Genomic DNA, 22,870 nt, shown 5'->3' with positions numbered 1-22,870 from the left:
CCAAGTTGAAAAACGTCTGATTAACACTGCAGGTGTTGTCAAGTTGGAACTCTTAGTTGAAAAATCAAATCAAATTCAACATGTCAAAATCTCAGATCCCACGCTAAATAAACGCACTGGCAAAATGTCCATAATTTAGCTGCCTAGCTAGGGAGACAATGCCGTCTGTGTTTGTTGCGAATCTCATTAATAGATGCCATCCATCATTTCTGATTCATCTACAAGTCCCCAAAAAAAAAATAAAAAATACAAGTCCCCAAATGGGTTTCATTGTCAGACTAGTCGCCAACCAGTCCATCCTTTTTTAAATTTAACAGCCCAAATTCATTCACGACCCGAGTTTGTTCTGAAGTTTTATCTTTGCCAGATTGCGGGTTCTGGACTCTTGGATCTGACTCATAGACAATCCCGGCGGTTGAGGTGGACTGGGCTAGAAGGAAACATTCAGCAGCGGCTTGCATAGCACAGAAAATTTTGCGCGCATATTTAATGAAGCCGGTTGCAAGTTGCAACTGATGGATGCACCATCAACTTTGGCCTTTCGCTAGAAGCTGCTGGCGTTAGAGCCTGTTTGGAGTGACGGCACTTCTGCTATACAAAAAATATTTTAAAAATGTTTACTGAATATCATTCTTTATATTTAGAGGTAGAAACCATTTTATTATAAACTTTGAACTAACTAATACATATATTTTAAAATTTTAAAATTACACATTATTAAGTAGAAAAAACAACAACCATGCACCCAATGCTATGATTAAGCCCTTAATAAGTAAGTACTTTGATAAAATATACTAATTGAAGTGCTTTTTTTTTAAAAAAAATAAGGCACTGCAGTCCTAAATGGCACTTGTACTAAAACTAATCCTTGCAAGCCTTTGCTTCTTAATTGTCTTTTTTTTTAAGTGAAAATGTTTCCCGTTACTACTTCCGTCACAATCTAAATATTTTTATTTAAACCATATCAACAACAACGAGAGAGAGCGAAAGAGAGCGAGAGCTCCAAAAGAGCATGTCTGAAATAGCGAATTTCACAACAAAGCTCTAGACACATAATTTGCTTTTCACGACTTCTGCGAAGTTGGCATTGCGAGGGATATTCCAGCACCACTAGGCAAGTCCCTCCACTGTTGAGTCACCGTCTTGATCTGTGTGTAAAACTGAACCCCAGCCTTGCCTGCAGTTTAACATATGAAGTCAGGCATTAGACATGACGGGAAAATTGAAGATCGTACATCAGAATCTAACATCGTTCACAAAAGAACAACTAATCTTTCCTCGGAGAGAGAGAGAGAGTTTACCATAGAAATTGAGATCTCCTGCAAAAGATGCCTTGGACCCAGTAAATGAGAAGAAGGGCAAAGGAACAGGAATAGGTACATTGATGCCAACCTAAGACAGACCAGCAAGTGTTGAGAATCAAAAATTAAAAATATCAAACAAGAAGAAAAATCTTTAAAGCAGTCAATTGCAGTTCTGACACCCGATTAAAGGACTAAATGTACAGTGCATTTAGAATTATAGAAAAAATTTTCATATGCTCCATTCAGAAGGGAGGCTAAGGTGAGATTAAATTCAATAATAAAAATGTCCCTTTGTTATGATTATAGACACATCAGTAACAAGGCAACCCTCCCTCAACCTAAACCCAATCTAGTTCTCAGTGCATATGCTGCAATATTGTATTGAATGATGTATATGCTTACCTGGCCTGCCTCAATCTCACTCTGGAATTTCCTTGCAGCAGCACCAGATGTAGTGAAAATAGCAGCACCATTTCCATATCTGTAGGATAGAAAAACATACTTCGCATGAATTACCAGCTTACATATCATCCATCCAGTTTGTGAAAAATAAGAAAGAGGAATTACTTGTTTCTGTTAACAAGATTTATTGCCTCATCCAAGCTATCAGCCTAAAGAGAAACAAGAGAAATGTCAGCTGAAAATCTCTCTGCAATAAGCTAGAGCAACTCAATGGTGATAAGATAACTGATTCCTAGACATCAGCAGACCTGCATGCAAATGAGAACAGGGCCAAATATCTCCTCCTGCAGAGCAAGACATCCATTGGTAAGCAATTACACAAGAAGAGGGGGAGAGAGAGAGGTTGGGGGGGGGGAGAAGGAAGCGAGGAAGAGAGGAAGACAAGCAATAAAATAGGTCAACCTGCCTCTTATAGTTGAGCAAGGGATTCAAGATGCCGAAGGGATGTGTCTGTGTGTGCCAGGGTGGTGCGGTTGGGGGAAGAGGACGGGGAGAGGAACCGGTAGAAAGAGATTACAAGTAAAGACCAAAAGTACCTTGTAGCATTCCATATCAGCAGTGACATCAGACAAAATGGTAGGACCAACAAAGTTTCCTTTTTCATAACCTGGGACCTGTTAGTCATCAGGGACTGGAGCATTTTAGTCTAAAATATTCACATGTTGGTCAAAACCATAAGCAATGAAAAAAAAATTGTAATTCCTAGAACACCTCTGATGTAGCCATTTAATTAATGTATACTGAGCATGGGGTCTCCACCACTTGTAAGTTCCACCCCAAGAATTAACAGGAAGCAAGCAGATGTCATTCCTACACTAGACGTCCAATAATATAGATCATCTTTGTAACAAGGTAGTACGGGTGAAAACTTAGATACTTTGACAATTGTTTAGCAGAATTACAAAAGAATATCCCCCCAGAAGACACATGATCAATAATGCATCAAATGACAAATTCATCATGATCAGTGCAATTACTCAATTAATCAAGCACCAGATCGGATCATCGTAAAAGATGTAAAACAGAAGTTGCCAATTTGGTTACAATAAGCCTCCTGAAGTTCTATGTAGAAAATAATTTCCCTTTTCCATGCCTGTTTGAGGTATTCTCCTTCAAGAGTAATTAAGTTGTAAGTTACATCCATATGATACAGCAGGCATTTCATTCACACAGGAACTTTAGCAATTAGTACCTTAGTCCCTTATTGATCAATGCTCTTAATGTTGTTGGACAATGTTGATACGTCATATGGAGATGTTTAAAAAGGTATGAGAAGTGGATTCTAAAGGTCAGGCATAATGGGGGAAATGCATGCCTAACAATAAGCAAATTACCACATGTAGCATAGTAAGGCATAAACAATGTGTAAGCATAACCAAAGAAGCTTAGCCTAATAGACTAAAAACAATAGAATATGGGCAGAACTTTAAGTCGAAGAAAGCACAAAGGCACACCACTATATTTCTTCCATCAAGCAGTAGTCTGGCACCACTCTCCCTGCCACTTTGAATCAAATTGCATATTCTTTCTTTTGCCTGTTGCATGGAAATTGTTTCTCCAAATATTAAAATGATGAAGATCAAAACAATGACAGATTATAGGTGAAATGTTAAATATGACAGAATAACAGGCAATGTGAAAATAAAGTTCCAAATACAAATCCTTTCCCAATATTAACATCACAACATGCACGCACCTGCTTACTAATGACTGGACCAAGGTCAGCATCGGGATCTGTTCCAGCATTTACCTTAAGGGACTTGGCGTGTTCCACTAACTTTTCTTCCCTGTGAAGGGTAAAGTTTAAGAGACAGTTAATGCTATTACATCTAAAAAACATACAGGTACTTGAACCGTCAGTAAATTTCTTAATCAACAATAGTCAAATCCTAAATGAAAAGTCTAAATTCTAAGAGCAATTGTTAAGAAAGAACAGTGTATATACTTGACGCGACACAGAAGGAAAACAACAAAATCAACCGAACGCACTGAAACCTGATTAGATTCATTTATTATGGAAAAAATGAGGAAAAAGCAGGATTTTATGTCCAGCAGGTAAGAAGAAAGATACCATGATTTTGAGTCTCCAATAAAAACCACTGTGCTCAGTGCCATACACCGTTGTCCTGCAGCACCAAAACCAGCTGCAACTAAAGCATTTAGTGTAGCATCAACATTGGCGTCAGGCATGACGATTCCATGGTTCTTGGCTCCCATATTTGACTGAAGCCCAAAGTCAATAAGCAACAAATGCTACAATCATTCCAAAAAGACAGAAAGTTTTAACATTTTAAGAGCACTGACCTGAACACGCTTTCCTTTTGCTGCTGCCCTAGCATAAATATGCATTCCAGCCTAGAAAAAAAATTGAGAAATCACATGAGCACTAAATCTAATTCCGGCTTTGGAACACCAATGCAGAGACGGTGAAAGGATCAACAATAAAACGAAAGGAAGAGCTAAAAGACGAACATTGCACGAGAGAGTAAGCTCAGAAAAGTAATCATGCAACTTCAAATCTAATGTACGGACATTAACAGAGTAGAACAAAATCCAAAAACAGAGTAACATAAAATATAAAGTGCATCTTCAGTCATGAATAAGCATCAGTCAAAGGTGTGCTTGTAATTCCAATCAAAGGGCCCAAGCTTAATGTCCAAGAAGCTTTACGGGATCGAAATTAGAACAGGACAAAACAAGAACTGGTACTAACCACCCCTAGTTTCATGATAACTACAGAGACCTTCTCTAAGTTTTCAAAATCATACTAAATTCTGCTATACAGGTTAACATGGGGAAACATTTCAAAGCTTGTTAACTTTCAGGTTATAATTAAAATTGCACCCCCCTTCTCTTTCTCTCTCTAGTGACTTTCACTGCTTAAGATAGGTTATGAAATAATGTTAACTTTATATCTGCTAATGACAGATATTGATCACTCTGAGCTACACGGACATTAACACAGATTAGCTCATTTTGACTTTGATAACTAGGCCAAGATTGAATCCCAGACCCTTATCATGGTTATTGCCAAAATTCAAAAAGCAGTTCCATTCACCTATCATCGTGAAAAGCTTGTTTAGTAACACTTGACCATAGTATAAACCCTATTAATTAAATCCCCACTTGAAAATGACAAATGAAGTCCAGGAAAGCATTAAAGAGAAAAAGGTAGACATGGAGGAAATAATACCAACCTAAATGCCGCATTAAGCAAGTCAGACAACTAGGCTAGATAGGGGTAAATCGCATTCAGACTCTACTGTATCATGCCAGCACATGTCATTTAGATCAGGAAATTATCAAAATGAGCAAAGAAAATAAAATAATGTTTTCAGGACAAACTTGAGGTATTAAACTTACTATAATTGCATCTATAACTATACATAGTGAAGTTACTCACTGTGTTTGAACCAACAAAAGAGATGGCTCGTATATCATCATCATCACATATAGCATTCACTATGTCCTGCAATAAGTCCAAGAAATTGAAATTAATAGGCGGGGAATGAAGTCAGTATACTTCGAATTTTATTTAGTAGAATATAGTGATGTAACAGATTAGATATTCTGAAGCAAAATAAGAGATTGCAAGCAATTTCAATTGAGGCCTACATGAGTTCCATGGACAATGTTTAGAACACCATCTGGCAAGCCAGCCTCCATTGCCAGCTCCGCCAGTATCATTGAAGCCCCTAATAAAGGACAGCAAAGATTCAGTAACATAACAGAGCATAGATCATCAAGAAGAAAAGAAGGATGCAATAGATTTCCAGTTTTGTCAGATTAAAGAAAAACAGGTATCTGATTATTTAGCATATAAGTTTGAGATACACAGTTACCTGGATCTTTCTCTGACGGCTTAAGAATGAAGGTATTCCCACATGTGACTGCAACAGGAAACATCTGCATCAATTAGCATATACATTAGAGAACTTCAATAGACAAAAAAGAAATATACATAAACTCAAATCGATGGCCTCCACGTCATACATCTCTCTCGTTAACTCTTACAGGCTCTATATGCTACAACTCTCTCATTCCAAACAAAATCGAGCAAGGGCAGAAAACTATGGGAAGTTGAAGGCTAGACGTGAATGGAAACAGAATCTGAAAGCATTTGAAAGAATATGAGAATCAAACACTAACCCACAAGGGAATCATTGCTGGAAAGTTGAAGGGACAAATCCCAGCACAAACACCGAGAGGTTCCCTGATGCTGTAGGTATCAATTCCATGTGACACATTGGAAACATACTCTCCCATCTGCAAAGTTGCCATCCCACATGCATGTTCCACCACCTCTTCATAATCGTATACCAAGAAATTGAAGAGCTCAACCGTCAGCAGAATATGTTCTTAGAAAACAGAAGATAGAATATATACCAACCTAACCCACGAAAAACATCCCCTTGTGCATCTTTCAGTGTCTTCCCCTGCTCTGTAGTTATGCTGAGTGCAAGCTTGTCCTGGAACAATAATAGCTTTATCACTTTTCTGTCTATGCCAGTAAAAAAGACGTATATTGAAGAATTTACAAATCTTGCCATATTTTTTCGGATAAGATCTTGAAGTTTGAACATAATCCGTTGTCGAGTTGTAATTGGGGTATTACGCCATGAAGGAAAGGTCTCTTTGGCTGCTGCTACAGCTGATTTAAACTCCTCTCTTGTAGTTAATGGTATTTGAGAAACCACTTCTTGGGTTGCCTATGACGACAGCACAGAGAAAATAAATGACTGCCCCATACATTTAAAAGAAGAAATGAAACTGCTGTTCCAAGGACTCACGGGGTTCATGACATCAACTGATTCTGACGCTTGTGAATCTAAAAAACTGCCACCAATCAAGTTCGGAATCCTCTGGTACACTCAAAACAAGTTTATTCACAATCAGCACAATTTATTGCACGCATGCAAATCTACATCTACTTTCGCGTAGAAAACAAAGACATAAACTTAAGTGAAGAAGAAGAAAGCGACTTACGAGAGATAATAAGGAACATGGTTAAAAGAAAAAGAAAAATGAAACTCAAACTTCCACTCCTTAATGTTCGATTCAAGTTTCTTTAAAACCAAATTTTGCTACAGGCTATAATAACAGAGATGATAAAAAAAGATGCTCCAATGTTGAGCTACAGGTTTATTATTTACTCCAAGAAAGCTATTACAACAGACAAAAATTTTTTTTTAGAAGTATGCAAACTCGTTAAACACGATATATGTAGAAGAAGTTATCTTAGTCATATTTTAACGATCACGGAGCTGATTCCCAATCATTTCAGGAATTAGAACTACTCAAAATTTAACTAATATTACCAGTGAGCTAGTTTTAATCCAAAAAAAAAAAACAAAGAGATAATTGTGCAGAAATACTAATATATAATAGTCCTTAGTATCTGTGAAATCTCACAAGCGAAGTCCGATGCCTCCAAGATGGCTCGGCGGCGGTGGAGAAGTGAGAACTCGCAATACCGAGTATCCGGAAACTCAACAACCTGATGTTCCTCCCTGCAAAACACCAATACACAATCCAATTCGCATGAACTAGGTTATTTTCTGCAACGCAATCAGTCATAACTTAAAATAAAACGCTTTGATTGCTTCGCACTATCATCAAAATGCAATCATCATCGTCAAAAAACCAAAAAATTAAAATCACCTCGGTGAAGTGAAAACTGCAACATGACTAGAATTTTAAGTCTGATTTGAGCAAGTCGTCTCCAACTCTCTCCCCAATCAAACAAAAGAGTCAGTGAGTTCAGCACTCACTTCACTAAGCAAATTTATACTACTACCGCCAGTTGCGTTTATTGCCAACCGTTGGATGGAGACCGGTAGTTTCAAAGATGCAAGACGATGTAGCAGAATATTTCTCCAGTAGGTAGTTTGAGATAAAACTCTTAAATAAATTGATCTTGTTCGATTTCGATAATGATGAGCCACGTCAGAGCGGATTCAAGTTTTCTTTTTTTTTTTTCAGAGAAAATTTCCTAAAAATATTTCTTGACTTCCTTATAACTGTCCACAAAATTTTTCGAAACCTCAATTATTCACCAAAATCCTTTTAAGTAGTTAACTTTGATTAGATTTAATTTATCCACAGTCTTTACTCTCCCACCACGATCTCGATATAGAGAAATACGAACCATTATTATATATCAATTTGTTTTTTATTTGGTTAAAATTTTTATTTTATTTTATTTTTTTGGTTAGATAGTCATTAAGAACAAGGGCAATGTTGTCCACTGATGACCTTTGATAGAAACATTTAATCTTGTCAAGCTAATAGAAGAGATAAGTGAAATTTTTAAAACCTCGGGGGAGCTAAGTGATATTATAAAAAGCCTCAGAGGAGGTTTCTGAAATTATCCCTTTTAATTATTAGTAATTGTATCAATTTCAAAATTTAAAATGCAAACTGCTATTATTATGAGAAATACAAGTTCAAAGAATGATTTTCAAGAGGGATTATAGAAATTTCTTATATGATGATTTAACATGTCATCTTGTAGATTAGGAGACTAAGCACCGTGGAACATACGGATCTAGGGCTAACTGATGTATACTGCGATTCATTAGGCTTGGATTTCCCCTAATTCGGACGTTAGTCATTTTTTTTTTTCAAATAAAATATTCATTTTTCTCTTCTGAAAATGATGGCGGGAAAAGAACTCAAAAGTTGTCTCAAAACCTCTCCGTTTTGACACCGGTGGAGCCTTGCAGCACGGAACTGTTTCAGACAACGTAAAAATCTCAGGCAACAAGTTACTTATGCGGATTTGGAAAGTGTCCTGTCCAGACTTAAGTTCAAATTTTGAATTTGGAACTAAAGATAAAAGTCAACAGTACCTCAGTTTTTATTTCTTTCCTTTTATTTTAAATCAAGAAAAGGACCTAAATTTAGCAGAAAATATACTTCCACAATTATGAAAATGAAGTACACGCTCAGAATTAGAAATGAAGAACAATGACGGTGCTAAAAATTGAGAGTCCAGTTTAGTCCATTAGATGGTGACACTGTTGGGGAAATTCCGTCACCACTGTTGGGTATAACATCCTTTGAATGTTTTTCTGGCAGTGATTCCCCATCACTACTCGAAAATTCTCCGTCATTCAACCCCAGAGATGCTCCATCACCATTTGAGAAATCCCTTGAATTTAATCCCAAAGATACTGTGTCATTACTTGGAAAATCGGGTGGTTGCATTGTTGGTGTCAACCCTAGGAGATCCTGTGACGGAAATTCTGCAGATGCCCCATCGCCATTAAGAAAATCCTTCCACTGCTGAGTCACAGTTTTGATCTGTGTGTAGAAGTGAACTCCTGCTTTGCCTGTAAGTTGAAAAGGCTTTCTTTACCGGTGGCCCAGAACTAAGACCCTCCAACCTAGCATATAAAAGCTATTATATCAAACCGTGAAAGACGATATGGTTTACCATAGAAATTCAGATCTCCGGCAAAAGAACCCTTGGACCCAGTGAACGAAACAAATGGCAATGGAGCAGGAACCGCAACATTTATGCCAACCTGAGTCAATTGATGATAACTTAAAATCAACACAAAGAAATTTCCTACCTGAGTCAAGTGATGGTATATGTAAACTTTAAGGGAAAGGAAATTTCACTGATGGCCAGGGATATGCTTTTAGTGTTAAAATTTCGCAACTACTTCAATAATTTGACTTGACTTCAGTTAATTGAGAGTCAAATGTTTTGCAAATTGAAGATAAATTTCCACTTGAGATTGTAATGAAAGAGCAAACTATCTTCACAAATTTGGAGCTTCCTCAGGCCTCAAATTCTACTTATATTTTCAAGCTCCCAGAGTCCCAAGAGTCAACATCTAAAAAGTCAAACACATGTACCTGGCCAGACTCGATTTCAGCCTGGAATTTCCTTGCAGCTGCACCAGATGCAGTAAATATAGAAGCTCCAACGCCATATCTGCTCCAATAAAGAGTCTCAAATAAGACAGGAAGAATGCACTAAGGAACGCAATAGACATATTCGTAGCAAGACCTGAAGAATTGAAACTATTAGTCCAAAAAGAGAAACTATTCAAAAAAAATTACTTATTTCTGTTGATAATGTTAATGGCCTCGTCTAAGCTATTGGCCTGCAGAAAAAAGCCAAGGGAGGGATACAAATGTTAACAAAATTGCATTTTTTGAATAAAACTTTAGCCACAAAAACAAAAATAAAAACTTCAAATAGGAGTATAAGAGCAATGATAGACGAACCTGCATACACAGGAGAACTGGACCAGACACTCCCTCCTGCATAGGCCAAGATAAATTATTAGCTTATTTTTTCTTTCTTTTTCTTTACACTAAAAACAAACAAAGACTGATGGACCAATAAAAGTGGTGGAATCATGCAATATTACACCTTATAGATTTCCATGTCCTCTGTGACATCAAACAAGACTGATGGACCAATAAAATTGCCCAGCTCAAATTGTGGAACCTGTTTGTCATCCATGGAAAAGGTAAAGATAAGTAAACCAACATAGATCTGAAAATAGAGGGGAAGAAAAGAACTGCACAATAAAATGTCTTAACACATAAAAAGTTGGCTTGCTAAAACAAATATTTTCCCCCAATTACCTATCAAATTGAGGCAATAACAACAATAATATTGTCTCGAGGAATGCTAGCCCCAATTTGTATGCTTCTACATATCTAACAATCATGCCTGTTCTTATAAGCTCAGATGTTTTAACTTTCTTCATATTCAGAACACACACACACACCCTGCAAAACTTCATGTAATCAGTTTGCTCTTGATAATTTGATAGAAACTATTGAAGAATTACTGAGCACTATGCTACTCGGATCTTGCTCTTTCATATTGGTTGTTTGAAATTACAGACAAAGGTACAACTGAGACTCTCTATGACGATCTGCATTCCTACATCTCTGGGCAAAATTTCATGTCATTAGTTTGCCTTTTTGAAGAATAAAAGGAAACAATAGAAGCATTATCGAGCACTATATTACTCAGATGCCCTCTTACTCTTTTCATATTGGTTCCTTGAAATTAAGAAAAAGAAAGCTACTGTGCTTCCAAAAGTTAATACCCGTGTTCCATTCGGCAAGGATTTATTCTCCTAATTGACACTTGGTTTCTAAAATGCAGATTCCAGAAACTTGTAGAAGAAAAACATGATACAAAAAGGTAAATTTCTATGCTCGAGAGACACCAGATGAACCACCTATCCTCAAGGTTCAAAGATCCTTGATAAGCAGATGTTCTGTTTATTTTCTAATTCAGATTTTCAATTGGAGACTGTTTTCAGCCTTCAGCATATGCACAGTACATTGTTGTGCAAACATTCTGGTGCTAATCAAGTACATAAGCAAATGATACACACGTACCACAATTTGTCTCCCATCAAGAACTAATCTGGCTCCGTCATCAACACCAGCTTGGATCAATTTGCATATCCGTTCCTTGACCTATAGATATTTGGCAGTTCTTGCAAATAAGCACAACTCAGTCAAAAAGAGTAGTAATAAGATAGCTCAAAGCCCACATAAATGGATTACAGAAAACTTGCTTGTGCCAGGAAAACAGCACATCAATGTGAAGGAAAAGAAAGCCATAAGTCAATTCCAAGTCTTCAATTTAACCCAATTTCTATTTTCTTCAAAATTCATGGAGGAGGAAATTATGCAATGTACAACATATGAGCTCACCGGCTTGCAAATCACTGGGCCAACATCTGCACCAGGTTCAGTTCCTGCATTTACTTTAAGTGCTTTGGCCCTCTCCACCAGTTTGTCTTCCCTGAGAAGTGCCATCACATTGTCCATCATAATTATGCACCAATATCCACCATGAAGATCCTTCCACAGCCATTGATTTATTCAACTTTAGAAGCATTAGAAGTCCAAAGAAATTTCAATAGCCATGGAAAGAGTTTGTGCTATGGAGTTACTAAATTACATATACTATACATGTAAGCCAAGTTTTATCCACTGAAAATTCAGCCAACTACAGCGGGTCCCCTCAGGTGGAAAACACGAAAAGCAAGAGCAAACAAAATTCTCTAAGTTCAATAGGCTTTAAATTTTAAGCAACGGCAGAACAAAGATCTTTACTTTAGGAGAACAATGTAACATGTACAAGTTCTAAAAAATTTAAGCAGCAATATAAAATAAAAACAAAAGAACAAGAACAGCGGCATCTCCTGGGATATAGCTCTTTCAAGAATAAACGATACATCAACTGTATCTTCTACAAGTACATGGCCTAAAGGTTTTAATCCATTACTCTTCACCAGACATTTGATTTTAAGTTCAAAAAAGAACACCTTTCGAAGTGCAAATACTAATTGTAGGCTATTCCATTGGTTTTCCACATTTCAGTTCAGGCCAAAGTTGTTACCCAGATCAAATATGTAGATAGTTTTTGGGCAATAGAAGAACTTAAACAGAAACCAAGTAATTTGCCTTCATCTTATCAAACCAGCCAAATGTAATAGAACTAAGTATTTTATACATCTTGAGCACTGTATGCTGCACGGTTGGACCTACATAAAGGAGGATTCATGACTTGTGATGCACTTAGATATTATCTTTTTTAAGTCTTTACCTTCATTGTCTGCATAAGCTAGAAGCATTGCCCAACTAAAAGCTAGTGATAGTGACCTGATAGCCATACCTCACAGCGTACAGTCATCCATTCATGGTCAAAGAAAGGGGGGGGGGGGGGGGCTGATTCAAGGTCACTTCAAGGGGACTTACATGAACAATTTCCCAAAAATATGGTTCTACTCAACTTTCAGACTTGTCATGACAAGTGTCAGTCTTAAGTACAAGAATTAAGGTTGTTATTGTATCTTATTTGACCCTCCAAATGAATTGACAGCTCTGCAATTCTAACTTAGGTTCAGCTTATGATCCTCGAATAGAAAAGATATGAGACAGGAAAGCATTCTGCCATTCTTTTACAGATTGAGTTGGACCAAAACCCTCTATACCTGCATAATTCGGTAAAACAGGAGGCTGGATAAGAGCAAGAATATTTTTCTTTGGTACAAGTAGGCAACTGGAGGGAGGAGGCATTTGAAACCCCTATACACAAGCCTGTCAGCCTTCTAACATTCTACCAGCAGTTACTGGGCTAGCCCTAGTGGTTTCATATGAACTCCAAATAAGATGCAAAGCCAATTATTTAGATCAGACGGCAATGAGGATGAATCATGTAAACATAAAAATGAACATAGAAGGCAAGAAAGCAAGAGCCAACAATACCATAACTTTGACCCTCCAACAAAAATCACCGTGCTAACTGCCGTACACCTTTGTCCAGCAGCTCCAAAACCAGCAGCAACTAAAGCATTCAGAGTAGCATCCACATTTGCATCAGGCATGACAACTGCAAAATTCTTGGCTCCAATGTTGGCCTATAAAGAATTATCGACTAACCAAAGGATTAAAACTTCAACACTTTTCCGCGACTGGAGTAAAACAGTCACTGGCATAAAAAAAGACCCACTTACCTGAATGCGTTTACCACTAGCTGATGCTCTTTCATGAACGTACCTCCCAGCCTTGAAATACAGATACAACAGATAGATCAGGGTAATAATTTAAAACCTCACAGCCACATTCATAGAAAATGGCCATAACTAGGCAAATAATTCACTAAGCAGCTGAAGGTGAGGAAAACATTGGTAAAAGCAAACCAATGTCATGTAACAGGAATGCAGCCATAGTTGTAGCAGATTAGAATATGTAAAACGGGAAGAATTTTTGAATAAAATCTGAAGCTAAAGAACTTAGTGCAACATTTTTACATCGAATATGGAGGTAGCCATCTAAGAAGTACTGGGAGGAAACTCACGGCATCTGAACCAACAAAAGATACAGCTTTTATATTCTCGTCATCGCAGATGGCATTGACAATATCCTGCACAGAAAGAGAAGTATGATGTTTTGCAGAAACATAATGGTCATGAATCATGACTGCAGAAACTATCAACCTGGACATAAGCAAATGGGGCAATGTAAATAAAGTTATGGGGATTGCAGAAAAGGAAATGGCATAACCACAATAATTCACTTGTAGTAGCTGTAAACAAAAGCATCTTAGATAAAACAAGTGGAATTAGAATACAAAACAGAATATCTCCACTGCTGTGTAAAATAGAAGCAAATAATCTTTTTTGACTCTTTTTAGATTTTGATGAAACCAAGAAACAACCAACACAGCCTGCTAACAAAATAGTCAATCTTACATTTGTGCCATGAACCATATTGAGGACACCATTAGGCAAACCAGCTTCCATTGCTAGTTCGGCAAGTAGCATACAAGCCCCTGCAGTATTGAAAAATGAGAAAATGTAAATTTTATGACCAAGCACAGCTAGAAAAAATCAATAATGCATTCAAACAGGAAAGGGAAATCAGAAGACAGATGTGAAAACAATGCAAATGCAATCAATGAGTATTGGGACAAACACTTCAGAATCAGCTTGAAACTGGAAAGTGGTAGCTAAAATCATATAGGGAGGTCTTTAACAAATGGATCCAGCATTTCCACTTAAAGCTTTAAGTTGTTAGTTATAAAAGGTTTCCTCTATATTGCTGCAGCTATGATGTTTATGCAATAAAACATAATTACCTGGAGCTTTCTCTGATGGTTTCAATATAAAGGTGTTGCCACATGTAACTGCAATTGGAATCATCTGCAGCAAGTTTGAAAACCACAAGAACAGAATCACTGTAAAAGACAGATAATACAAAAATCATGGATTAACAATGGAATTGCAATACACTGAAAACAATAGTTGAAGCAGTCAACCAACATACAAACATAGGAAACACTGTCCATCTCAAATAGGCTTTCTCACATTTTTGCAGGATATAGTCAACAGTAAACAACAGAAACAGTCATAAATCCATAGTTCACAAACAATTGAACAGTGTAAGCAAGAAGATGTAGGTTACACAGGCAAAATTCAAGAGACATGAAAAGCTTACCCATAATGGAATCATTGCGGGAAAGTTGTGAGGCGAAATCCCAGCACAAACACCCAGAGGCTCTCTAATACTGTAAGAATCAATCCCGTTAGATATATTAGATGCAAAGTCGCCCATCTGCAGAGTTGCCATTCCACAAGCATGTTCCACCACCTCTACAGAAGAAAATTCAAACTTTATGGTGCAAACAGCTCACCGTTCAAATAAGAATATTGTTTATCTGAACACCAATCTGAAGAAAAACCTTTCAGCTAAAGAAATCCAGCAAATAAAAGTAAATAAAAACTTTCTACCAGTTCCACTTTAACACCTGGTATATATCACAAAAGGTGAATGGAATCAATTATTTTCTATTTTCTTTTGAGAAAAGTTAATGAAGCCAAAAGATAAAACAATATCTTAAATATTAGATATACTGCAAAGAAATCCAACCATCTTTGGAGTGATCTCAATGGTAGAAATTCAAGGTCTACTAAACCCAACTTTCCTTAAATTTATTACCCTAAACAACAGAACTGCATATTCCACTCAAGTCCAACAGTCTCCTGAGTCAAGATCTAAATGAAGAACCAAGGACAGAAAATGCACTTACCAAGCCCACGATCCACATCATTATATGCATCCTTCAACGCCTTTCCCTGCTCGGTCGTAATATTAAGGGCAATCTTCTCCTAAAGGACATACATTCCTCAGTTAGCGAAAAAATATGATGTAACTGATAGTATCCAAAAGAATCAAGCAAACATACGACATCTCTTCGGATGAGTTCTTGAAGCTTGAACATAATGCGTTGACGTGTTGTGACAGGTGTGTTCCGCCACGTGGGAAAAGCTCTTTTTGCTGCGAAAACAGCAGCCTTAAATTCCTCAGCAGTTGTCAAAGGGACTTGTGATACCACTTGCTGTGTTGCCTGTCAACACTTCATAGATAAATAACACTATAAAAAATAAGAAAGGCAACAAACTAACTTGGTAAATATGATAGGTAAAATTCAATTTGAGGCTATCAATTTATTGGGCCAAATGGACAACATCAGCAATCTGCATTAACTGTGTATCTTAGTAAGACAATTTCTAATCCTTTTTCCCCAAGACAAGTACTTTTCTTGATGAATTCGTTGATTAAATCTGAGAGAGAGAGAGAGATTAGAGCTATCTGAACTTACAGGGTTTATAACGTCAATGGATATTGATGATTGAGAGTCAACAAACCTACCACCAATCAGATTAGGTACCCTCTGCAGAACATACCAAGAAACAAGCAATCCATCACAACATATATTTTAATCCCACATCATCCTCTACTTTTTCAAAGTAAAGTATATTACATCGCACAACTTATAAACATCCACTTGTACTTCGACAATTGACAGGCAAAGAAAGAACACTTGCAATTCGATAATTGAGACGCAAAGAATGAACGAACCAAGAAAAGAAGTATATTATTTTTTTGGACTTGGAATCAGCAAATATAACATTTTCAGAGAGTGAAAGTAAGGAGGCTGCAGAACTGATGGAGCAAGAGATCATCTTCCTTCTGTAGGAAAGGTTCATCTTAAAAGATCCATACAACAATATACCATGACTACAGTTAAACGGAACAATCAATTTGATAGTTAGTCCTATTTTGTATCTACAAATTGCTTCATTATGGCATCTGAGAGCGTCCAATTGACTAGTGAAGCTTAATCACGAGTCCAAGCTGACTCACTCAGAAAACAAAGTAGGGGAGAAATAAGTGCTTGCATAGCCCAAAACCCAAATTCAGTACACCAAATCACTCCACATGAAACAAATACTCATGCAAGTGTTGATTTTTGTGTAATAATTTTTTAGGCTTTTGAAGTCCTTCATCATATGAAAAAGAGATGGCAAAAAGAAACAAAATGTTAGAGCAATCACAAAGCATCAATGGAAAAATTAGTCAGAGTAAATGAACTACCATATACAACTATATAGCTGCTTATTATTTAAGAACACAATCAAATTTGGAGGTTGAGTTGGACAGTGTATTCAGAATGTGTTGTAAACTTCATGACGTTTATTCCTACATATACAGTTAGAAAATTATGGTGGGTTGTGGAATGAATTGCCCTACGATCGTACTTTGAACATAAGCGGTTATCAATTTCAAATCTTTCACAACGCAATATACACTTACACAAGTCATGATGTTCAAAAACTACAGTATTAACAAATATGCACGAAACAATACTGGAGTGCAAATCTGGACTTCTAATGTTAATATGCACAAATCTGGACTTCTAATGTCATTCCTGCATAATTTTTGGAGTCTAAATTTGCAATTGATTGCCTAAGTACATTATTCTTGTGTGACCAGCAAATATGTTCATGTTAATATTGCAAATAACGCTGTGAGACTGTGATTCTTGACAAAATGTTAAATTGGACTAGACATGATCCTGTATTTAGCATAAGCTACAGAAGCAACTTTTTATACCATTCTAGACAAGCATGCAATCCAATGGAACAAATGAATCAGAACTAAACAAACTATCAACTCATTTAGGCCCCAATTAACTCATTGTAACCAACCTTGACAAACAGAACAGTCATAAGCTAAAACTATAACAATTGACACATTTCTCATGCATCCAAAAAGGAAAATCTCAAGGTTGTTGTACAACATTGTTGATTGACTAGTGCAAAGCTTACCGGAGGACATCGTTTCCTCCATGATGGCTCGTTAGTTGTTGAAGGCTGAGAGTTACCCTCAACAGATGCTTGAGGTCTTAATGTTTTTAATCTCCTCACTGCAGTATGAAGATAAATAAACCCAAGTTAACTAGGCAGATCTAAGTCAACTAGATTACTCCACATGTCAGCCACATCTTGCAATAAAACAAGGGCAACTAACCAAGAAAGGTTTGATATTCTCAACAAAAATCTACAATTGCAGAGCTCAGGATCTCGCAAAGGAGCTTTGCAGATCAAGACAAACAAATGTGCTCAAGTAGAACTTAACATTCAAATGGGCAGGTATAGTGTACGTAATTATCATTATGAATTTTAAAGGATCAAGCAATCTGAAGAGCTGTAGTTCATTCTGTTCACTTGAGCTCATGAGGCTCCAAACTGAAAGGTATGCAGCATGATTAAAGCACAAAGTAGATAACTTTAACTATGCAGAAGTAATTCGGCAATACACAGCATCATTGATTTGAGAAGATAACTCCCTGGACATACATCTTCAGTCTACACCCTATAACTCTAGGTTGTTGACTCGATGATTACTACACACATATACATATGATACTCTTTGCTTTTCCCACCCAAATAAACTTTCAAGTAAACAAGACATATAGCAGTTTGACCAGAGAGATATCAAACTAATTTCTACTGTAAGCAACAAGTATACAGGTAAGAAAATTACCATGTAACAAAAATGCGAGGGGCGGAGAGAGAGAGAGGAGCACTCAGTGTAATGATCAGTACAACATCCAGAATGAAAAAGAAAATAAAAGAGTCCTAAACGTGAGAAATCGCAAAAGGGTTTGACAAGAGGCTCAACCTGTAAGATTTCCTTGTCGCAGCTTGGCTTTGACATTGTAAACATGCTTTGGTGTTGACAAAAGCTCTGGATTGCTTTGTCTTAGTCTCTTTAAAATTTGGCGTGGTTTCAGACCAGCTTCTGTCATCTCCTTAATTAGCATGACTTCTTTTTCTGTGAAGCGACGAGCAGAGGGATGCTCAGATATGTCCTTGAGGGCTTCATGGTTGTGAGAACCATTCTTAACGGTGAGTACCCATAAGCCATCTTCTTTCTTACCCACAAGTTCGAACGGACAGTTTGTGAGCCGTGAACCAGTTTTTCTTTTGCGAGCAAGTTCACCAGAGGACTCATCAACAGGTTTACGTCTGTTTCTATAAACACCTCCTCTGTCACATCCAAGCACTACCACTTTGTCCTTCTTAGACTGTTTGATAGTAACAACATATCCCTGGGACAAAGCAAACTCCCCAATATGTTGAATAAGTTCTTCACGATCAATGAAGCTCCCGGGTGGAGGTGGAAGCATCTCGAGGGTATCATTTAACTCCATGTAACTAGTCATGACCTATCATTGAAAACAAAAACAAGTTGTAAGTAAAACTGAGACAAGTCATCCAGCAAACTTCAGCATCTGAATATTATAATGCTCTGCCTACTCCCCGTAAAGTATAACAAGGTAACAAATACTCAGAATTCGGAAATGAAGATAATACACACCAGTCTCCAATGTAAAATTTTGACTAGCTGAAACCAGAATTATTGCTTGCCCCTTCCCCAATTTTTACATAAACAGTAAAAGGTCCAGAGCAACTAATTAGTCAGAAGACATCCAGCTGGTGAACCAAGAGCAGGGAAAGATGGGTTAGTGCAGTGGAAGTGCTGGAGAGAGCCCAAGTTTCCCCTTGTTCGATGTGAATGGCATCTTCAAAAAAGAGTCAAACTTTGGTTCATTATTCCTCTCACTGTTCTTTTATCTCATACCCATGGTTAGATAATAAAAATTTAAAAAAAAAAATTAGATCAGCAAACTCCAAGAAGCTCAAGGATTCATTCGTCAAGTTACCTGATACAGCCTCAAACTTCTGTCAGCTTAAAGCCAGTTCTAACTTATGAATCTTCTCCATTATTTCTTCAAACCAATTTGAGCTTTACAGGCTGCCATCACTATCAAAGAAACAAAGTCTGGAATCAATCAAGCATAGCACTAACTTCAAAGGTCACTTGTTGATTGGTGAAAATGAAAGGAAAAGGAAAGGGAAAAAAAAGATAACAATTTGTCCGAGTAAATTATCTTTCCAATTAAAACCCCCATTTTCTGTTAATCTGACAACAGGGATGAATATGAAGGAGGGAAAAAAAAAAAAAAAAAAAAGCAATCCATATGAGCTGTTTGCAGTTACTACGACCCTGGCAGAGATTTAAGCATACACTTTAACCTTATGCGTCAATTTACTTGGAAGAGAAGTATATGCATTTTCCCCTTTTGTCTCATTCCTGAACCACGTCTACCATGCACAATTGATTACTTTTCCTGTAATGAACATATTTTTCTGCCTATTTAAAATGGAAAGAATAAGAAAAACAGACAGGCACGGAACAAACGCACACTTCATGCAATCCGTCCTACCTAAGCCAGAGACCACACTCCTATCTGCCGCCAAATGTCAACATTTTCATTAAGAGAGAAATATTTTTTTTTAATATATATGGGATAACAATTCCAATTCTCTAAACGAACCAAAAAACAGCCTAAGTTCCTGTTACAGTGTCAATGAAACTACTGGGAGCTCCATAACTAAAATGAAACCTAAGAGAAGCTGATAATGCTAAAAGTATAACAGTAAGCAGATAAATAAATAATAAGCCCAAAAGCAAAACGAACTTCGCCCAGAAAGTATCTGCAAAAACAACATCAGAACCCTAAAAAATGTAAAAACATAAAATTTCTTTTCACAAAAAACTTCGATTTTCTCAAACCTGAAAAAGCCAGTACTATCTATATTCAAAATTGCACAACCGCAACTTTAAACTCAAAAGTGCACAAATTTTGGCGGAAAATTCAAGGCTTTACAGGAAAAAAAAATTCACCACATTTCAATTAAATTTTCCAAATAAAATTTCCTTTGATCATTAAACAACTTCGAAAAATCAGTTTAAAAGATAGGGAACTGCACTTTACCGGCGACGGCAACACGGCCGTGATGAGACGGTGACGACTGACGGCTTTAAGTCTGTTTAATTGTATTTGCTACTGCCTAGTGGTGGCTGTAATGGGAATGAATGTATATGCATTTCTGTTCCTCTGCTTCAATTGTTCGAGTATTGGAATAAATCAGAGTGCTGCTTTTATTTGTATCTTTTTTTTTCCCGTTTTCGATTTTGTGTCGCGGAGCGCGATGTCTAAATTGTGCCTGTATGAAAGCGGAAAAAATGTGTAATGATGTGATATCGCGCGTTCTACAAAAACGACAGAATTGAGATTTGAGACTAGCGCCGTTAAAACTTAAAAGCACACTAATGGCTAGTTTGGGACGGAAAAGAAAAGAAAAGAAAAGAAATATCTCTTCACGTTGTCGTTTGGGGGTTTTTGGAGAGAAAATTTTCTTTTATTTGGGAGTAAAGAGAAGTCAGAGGAAAAGAATAATAATTTTGGCCCGTTTGAAATATGAGTTTTTTGAATGTTTGTCTAAAATTTAGAGTAGAAGTTTTTTAAAAAAATTTTTGAAGTATGTTTTTTGTTTTTAATATTTTAAAGTATATAGTTTAAAAATTGTGAAAATTTTTTGAAGTTACTGTAACTTTAAAGTTCTTAAAAAACTTGTAGCAGATAAACTTGGCAAAAAACTTGGCTTCCAAACAAGGGTCGATTCTATTTTACATAAGTACCCTTAAAGTTTGAAATTCACATAATGTAAGAAAATATTAATATTATATTACAATCTTTATAAGGATAAAATTGATATATTAAAATATTTACTTACTTTCCTCTCTCACGCTTTCTGGGCTGACTGATTTTCCTATGTTGAAAGTATAGATGGCAAACCAACCCACTTAACTAAATTTACCCATACCCGTCCATGAATAGATGGGTATGGGTTCTTAAATTTTTGTATGTGGGTATAAATGGGTTACCCAATAATACCCATTTATAACCAATTAAACCCAATTAACCCATTTAGAATTCTCTTCCCCCAAATCTCTTCTCTTCCCCCACCCTTTTTTTTTTTTTTCAAAATTTTCATTTTATCATGATGTTAACTACTTTTGTTTCATTATTATTATTATTTGTTGGTTTTATCTTATTATTTTATTTTATCTTAGTTTGTTAACTTACTTATTTTTCAGCATTACCAATTTATGATAAATTTTAGGCTCTTTTCTTATCTTTCTAAAATGAAAATTTAAATTATATATGAAAATAATGTTAAGGATTCAAAATTTTTGGTTTAAGTTTTATATTAACTTTTATAGTACTTAGTTCAAATTTTTATATTATTATTATTCAATTATTAAATAATATGTAATTTTGCTTCATAAAGTATAAATGGAAAAAAAATGGTAATTAGGCTTATTGAGCATTACAAGTAAATATTTAAAACTAATGATGGATACAAAGAGCGGTATAAATTGATAACTTAGTTTGCAAAAATGAATTTAAATGAGTTTACAAAAAAAATAAAATAAATAATTTATAAATAGATAATTGGGTTGCCCAATTCATTTTTTGACTTAAAAGGGTGTCCATCCCTTCATTTCTTTCAATTTCTTTCCTATTAGAACTTCCAAATGCCAGAATAATTTTATTTTCTTTCTTAGTCCTTTCTTTTCTCAACAAATCCGTCCTCCCATATGTATACAGTAACGATTGTTGGTTAAATTACCCAATTGGGTCTCTAACTTTTTTGCTTTTGTCAGCCAACTTTAATTTGGACCCCATATCGTCCCTTTAACTTTTACCATGAGTCATTTTGGTCCCCCAATTTAATTTGGACAATGTCATTCTTTAACTTTTATCACTGAACTAATTTGATCCTCCAACCTTTTTGTATTAACTAACTTATGAGGGACAAAGTTGTTCATTCATATTTTTATATAGTTACCAAAAAGAAAGCTCAAGAACTTACAAAATATAGCTAAGGAGAAAGGGACAAAAAATGCTTAAATATTCCTACCAAATTGCTTACAAAAAATCAAAGTTGATTGCAAAATCTCAACGCCCAATTGGACCACACTATTCTAAAGTAGGATAGCGTAGGATTAGTATACTTGAATTGCTATTTGACCAAAAAAAAAAGAGTTTGGCTGCCTTTTTTTAATTATAATCATTTTCCCCCTTATCAATTTGTAGGTTTTTTTTTTGGGTTTGAGAACATTATCCCAAATTAAAGTGGAGGGATCAAATTAAAAAAACTGAAGGACGACATTGTCCCAAATCAAGATTGGAGGACCAAAGGTGATTCAATAAAAAAGTTAGGGGACTATTTTATTTTTTTCTCCAAAATTATTTGTTGTACACTTGTACTTAGATACTCAAAACAAAATCGAAATATTCGAAGGTGGAAACCCGTGCATTCATCTTCAATGATAATTTTTTCATTGTA

The 22,870-nt window shown here is 36.2% G+C and overlaps 2 protein-coding genes across 3 annotated transcripts; both read right to left on the bottom strand.

Moving 5' to 3' along the window:
* Nucleotides 1-821: 821 nt before the first annotated feature.
* LOC113762682 (methylmalonate-semialdehyde dehydrogenase [acylating], mitochondrial-like) lies at nt 822-7,608 on the bottom strand. The gene is made up of 19 exons (XM_027306241.1): nt 7,428-7,608; nt 7,179-7,276; nt 6,557-6,628; nt 6,314-6,475; nt 6,157-6,235; nt 5,916-6,070; nt 5,609-5,672; nt 5,382-5,461; nt 5,170-5,235; nt 4,071-4,121; nt 3,838-3,989; nt 3,463-3,553; nt 3,221-3,301; nt 2,303-2,380; nt 2,015-2,050; nt 1,872-1,915; nt 1,707-1,785; nt 1,302-1,392; nt 822-1,177 (listed from the first exon to the last, which is right to left on the bottom strand). Exons 1-19 carry the CDS (start codon nt 7,450-7,452, stop codon nt 1,065-1,067), a joined length of 1,617 nt encoding a protein of 538 aa, XP_027162042.1. The 5' UTR covers nt 7,453-7,608; the 3' UTR covers nt 822-1,064.
* Nucleotides 7,609-8,601: 993 nt separating this feature from the next.
* On the bottom strand, nt 8,602-20,694 carry LOC113763887 (methylmalonate-semialdehyde dehydrogenase [acylating], mitochondrial-like). 2 transcript variants are annotated; one of them, XM_027307870.1, is made up of 22 exons: nt 20,449-20,694; nt 19,333-19,433; nt 18,987-19,191; nt 18,288-18,834; nt 17,432-17,529; nt 15,922-15,993; nt 15,505-15,666; nt 15,349-15,427; nt 14,757-14,911; nt 14,398-14,461; nt 14,012-14,091; nt 13,618-13,683; nt 13,274-13,324; nt 13,026-13,177; nt 11,466-11,556; nt 11,145-11,225; nt 10,156-10,233; nt 10,008-10,043; nt 9,840-9,883; nt 9,633-9,711; nt 9,205-9,295; nt 8,602-9,100 (listed from the first exon to the last, which is right to left on the bottom strand). In XM_027307870.1, the coding sequence occupies exons 4-22, from the start codon at nt 18,829-18,831 to the stop codon at nt 8,745-8,747; spliced, it is 2,379 nt and encodes a 792-aa protein (XP_027163671.1). In that variant the 5' UTR covers nt 18,832-18,834; nt 18,987-19,191; nt 19,333-19,433; nt 20,449-20,694; the 3' UTR covers nt 8,602-8,744. The 2 variants fall into 2 exon arrangements, with proteins under 2 accessions (XP_027163671.1, XP_027163670.1); XM_027307869.1 differs by lacking the exon at nt 18,987-19,191.
* Between the last annotated feature and the right edge of the window lie 2,176 nt (nt 20,695-22,870).

Source organism: Coffea eugenioides, chromosome 2 (assembly GCF_003713205.1).
Source record: "Coffea eugenioides isolate CCC68of chromosome 2, Ceug_1.0, whole genome shotgun sequence".
Classification (NCBI taxonomy): Eukaryota; Viridiplantae; Streptophyta; class Magnoliopsida; order Gentianales; family Rubiaceae; genus Coffea; species Coffea eugenioides.
Note: the sequence above shows the minus strand (reverse complement) of the source record. Positions and strands in the feature narration are given on the sequence as shown.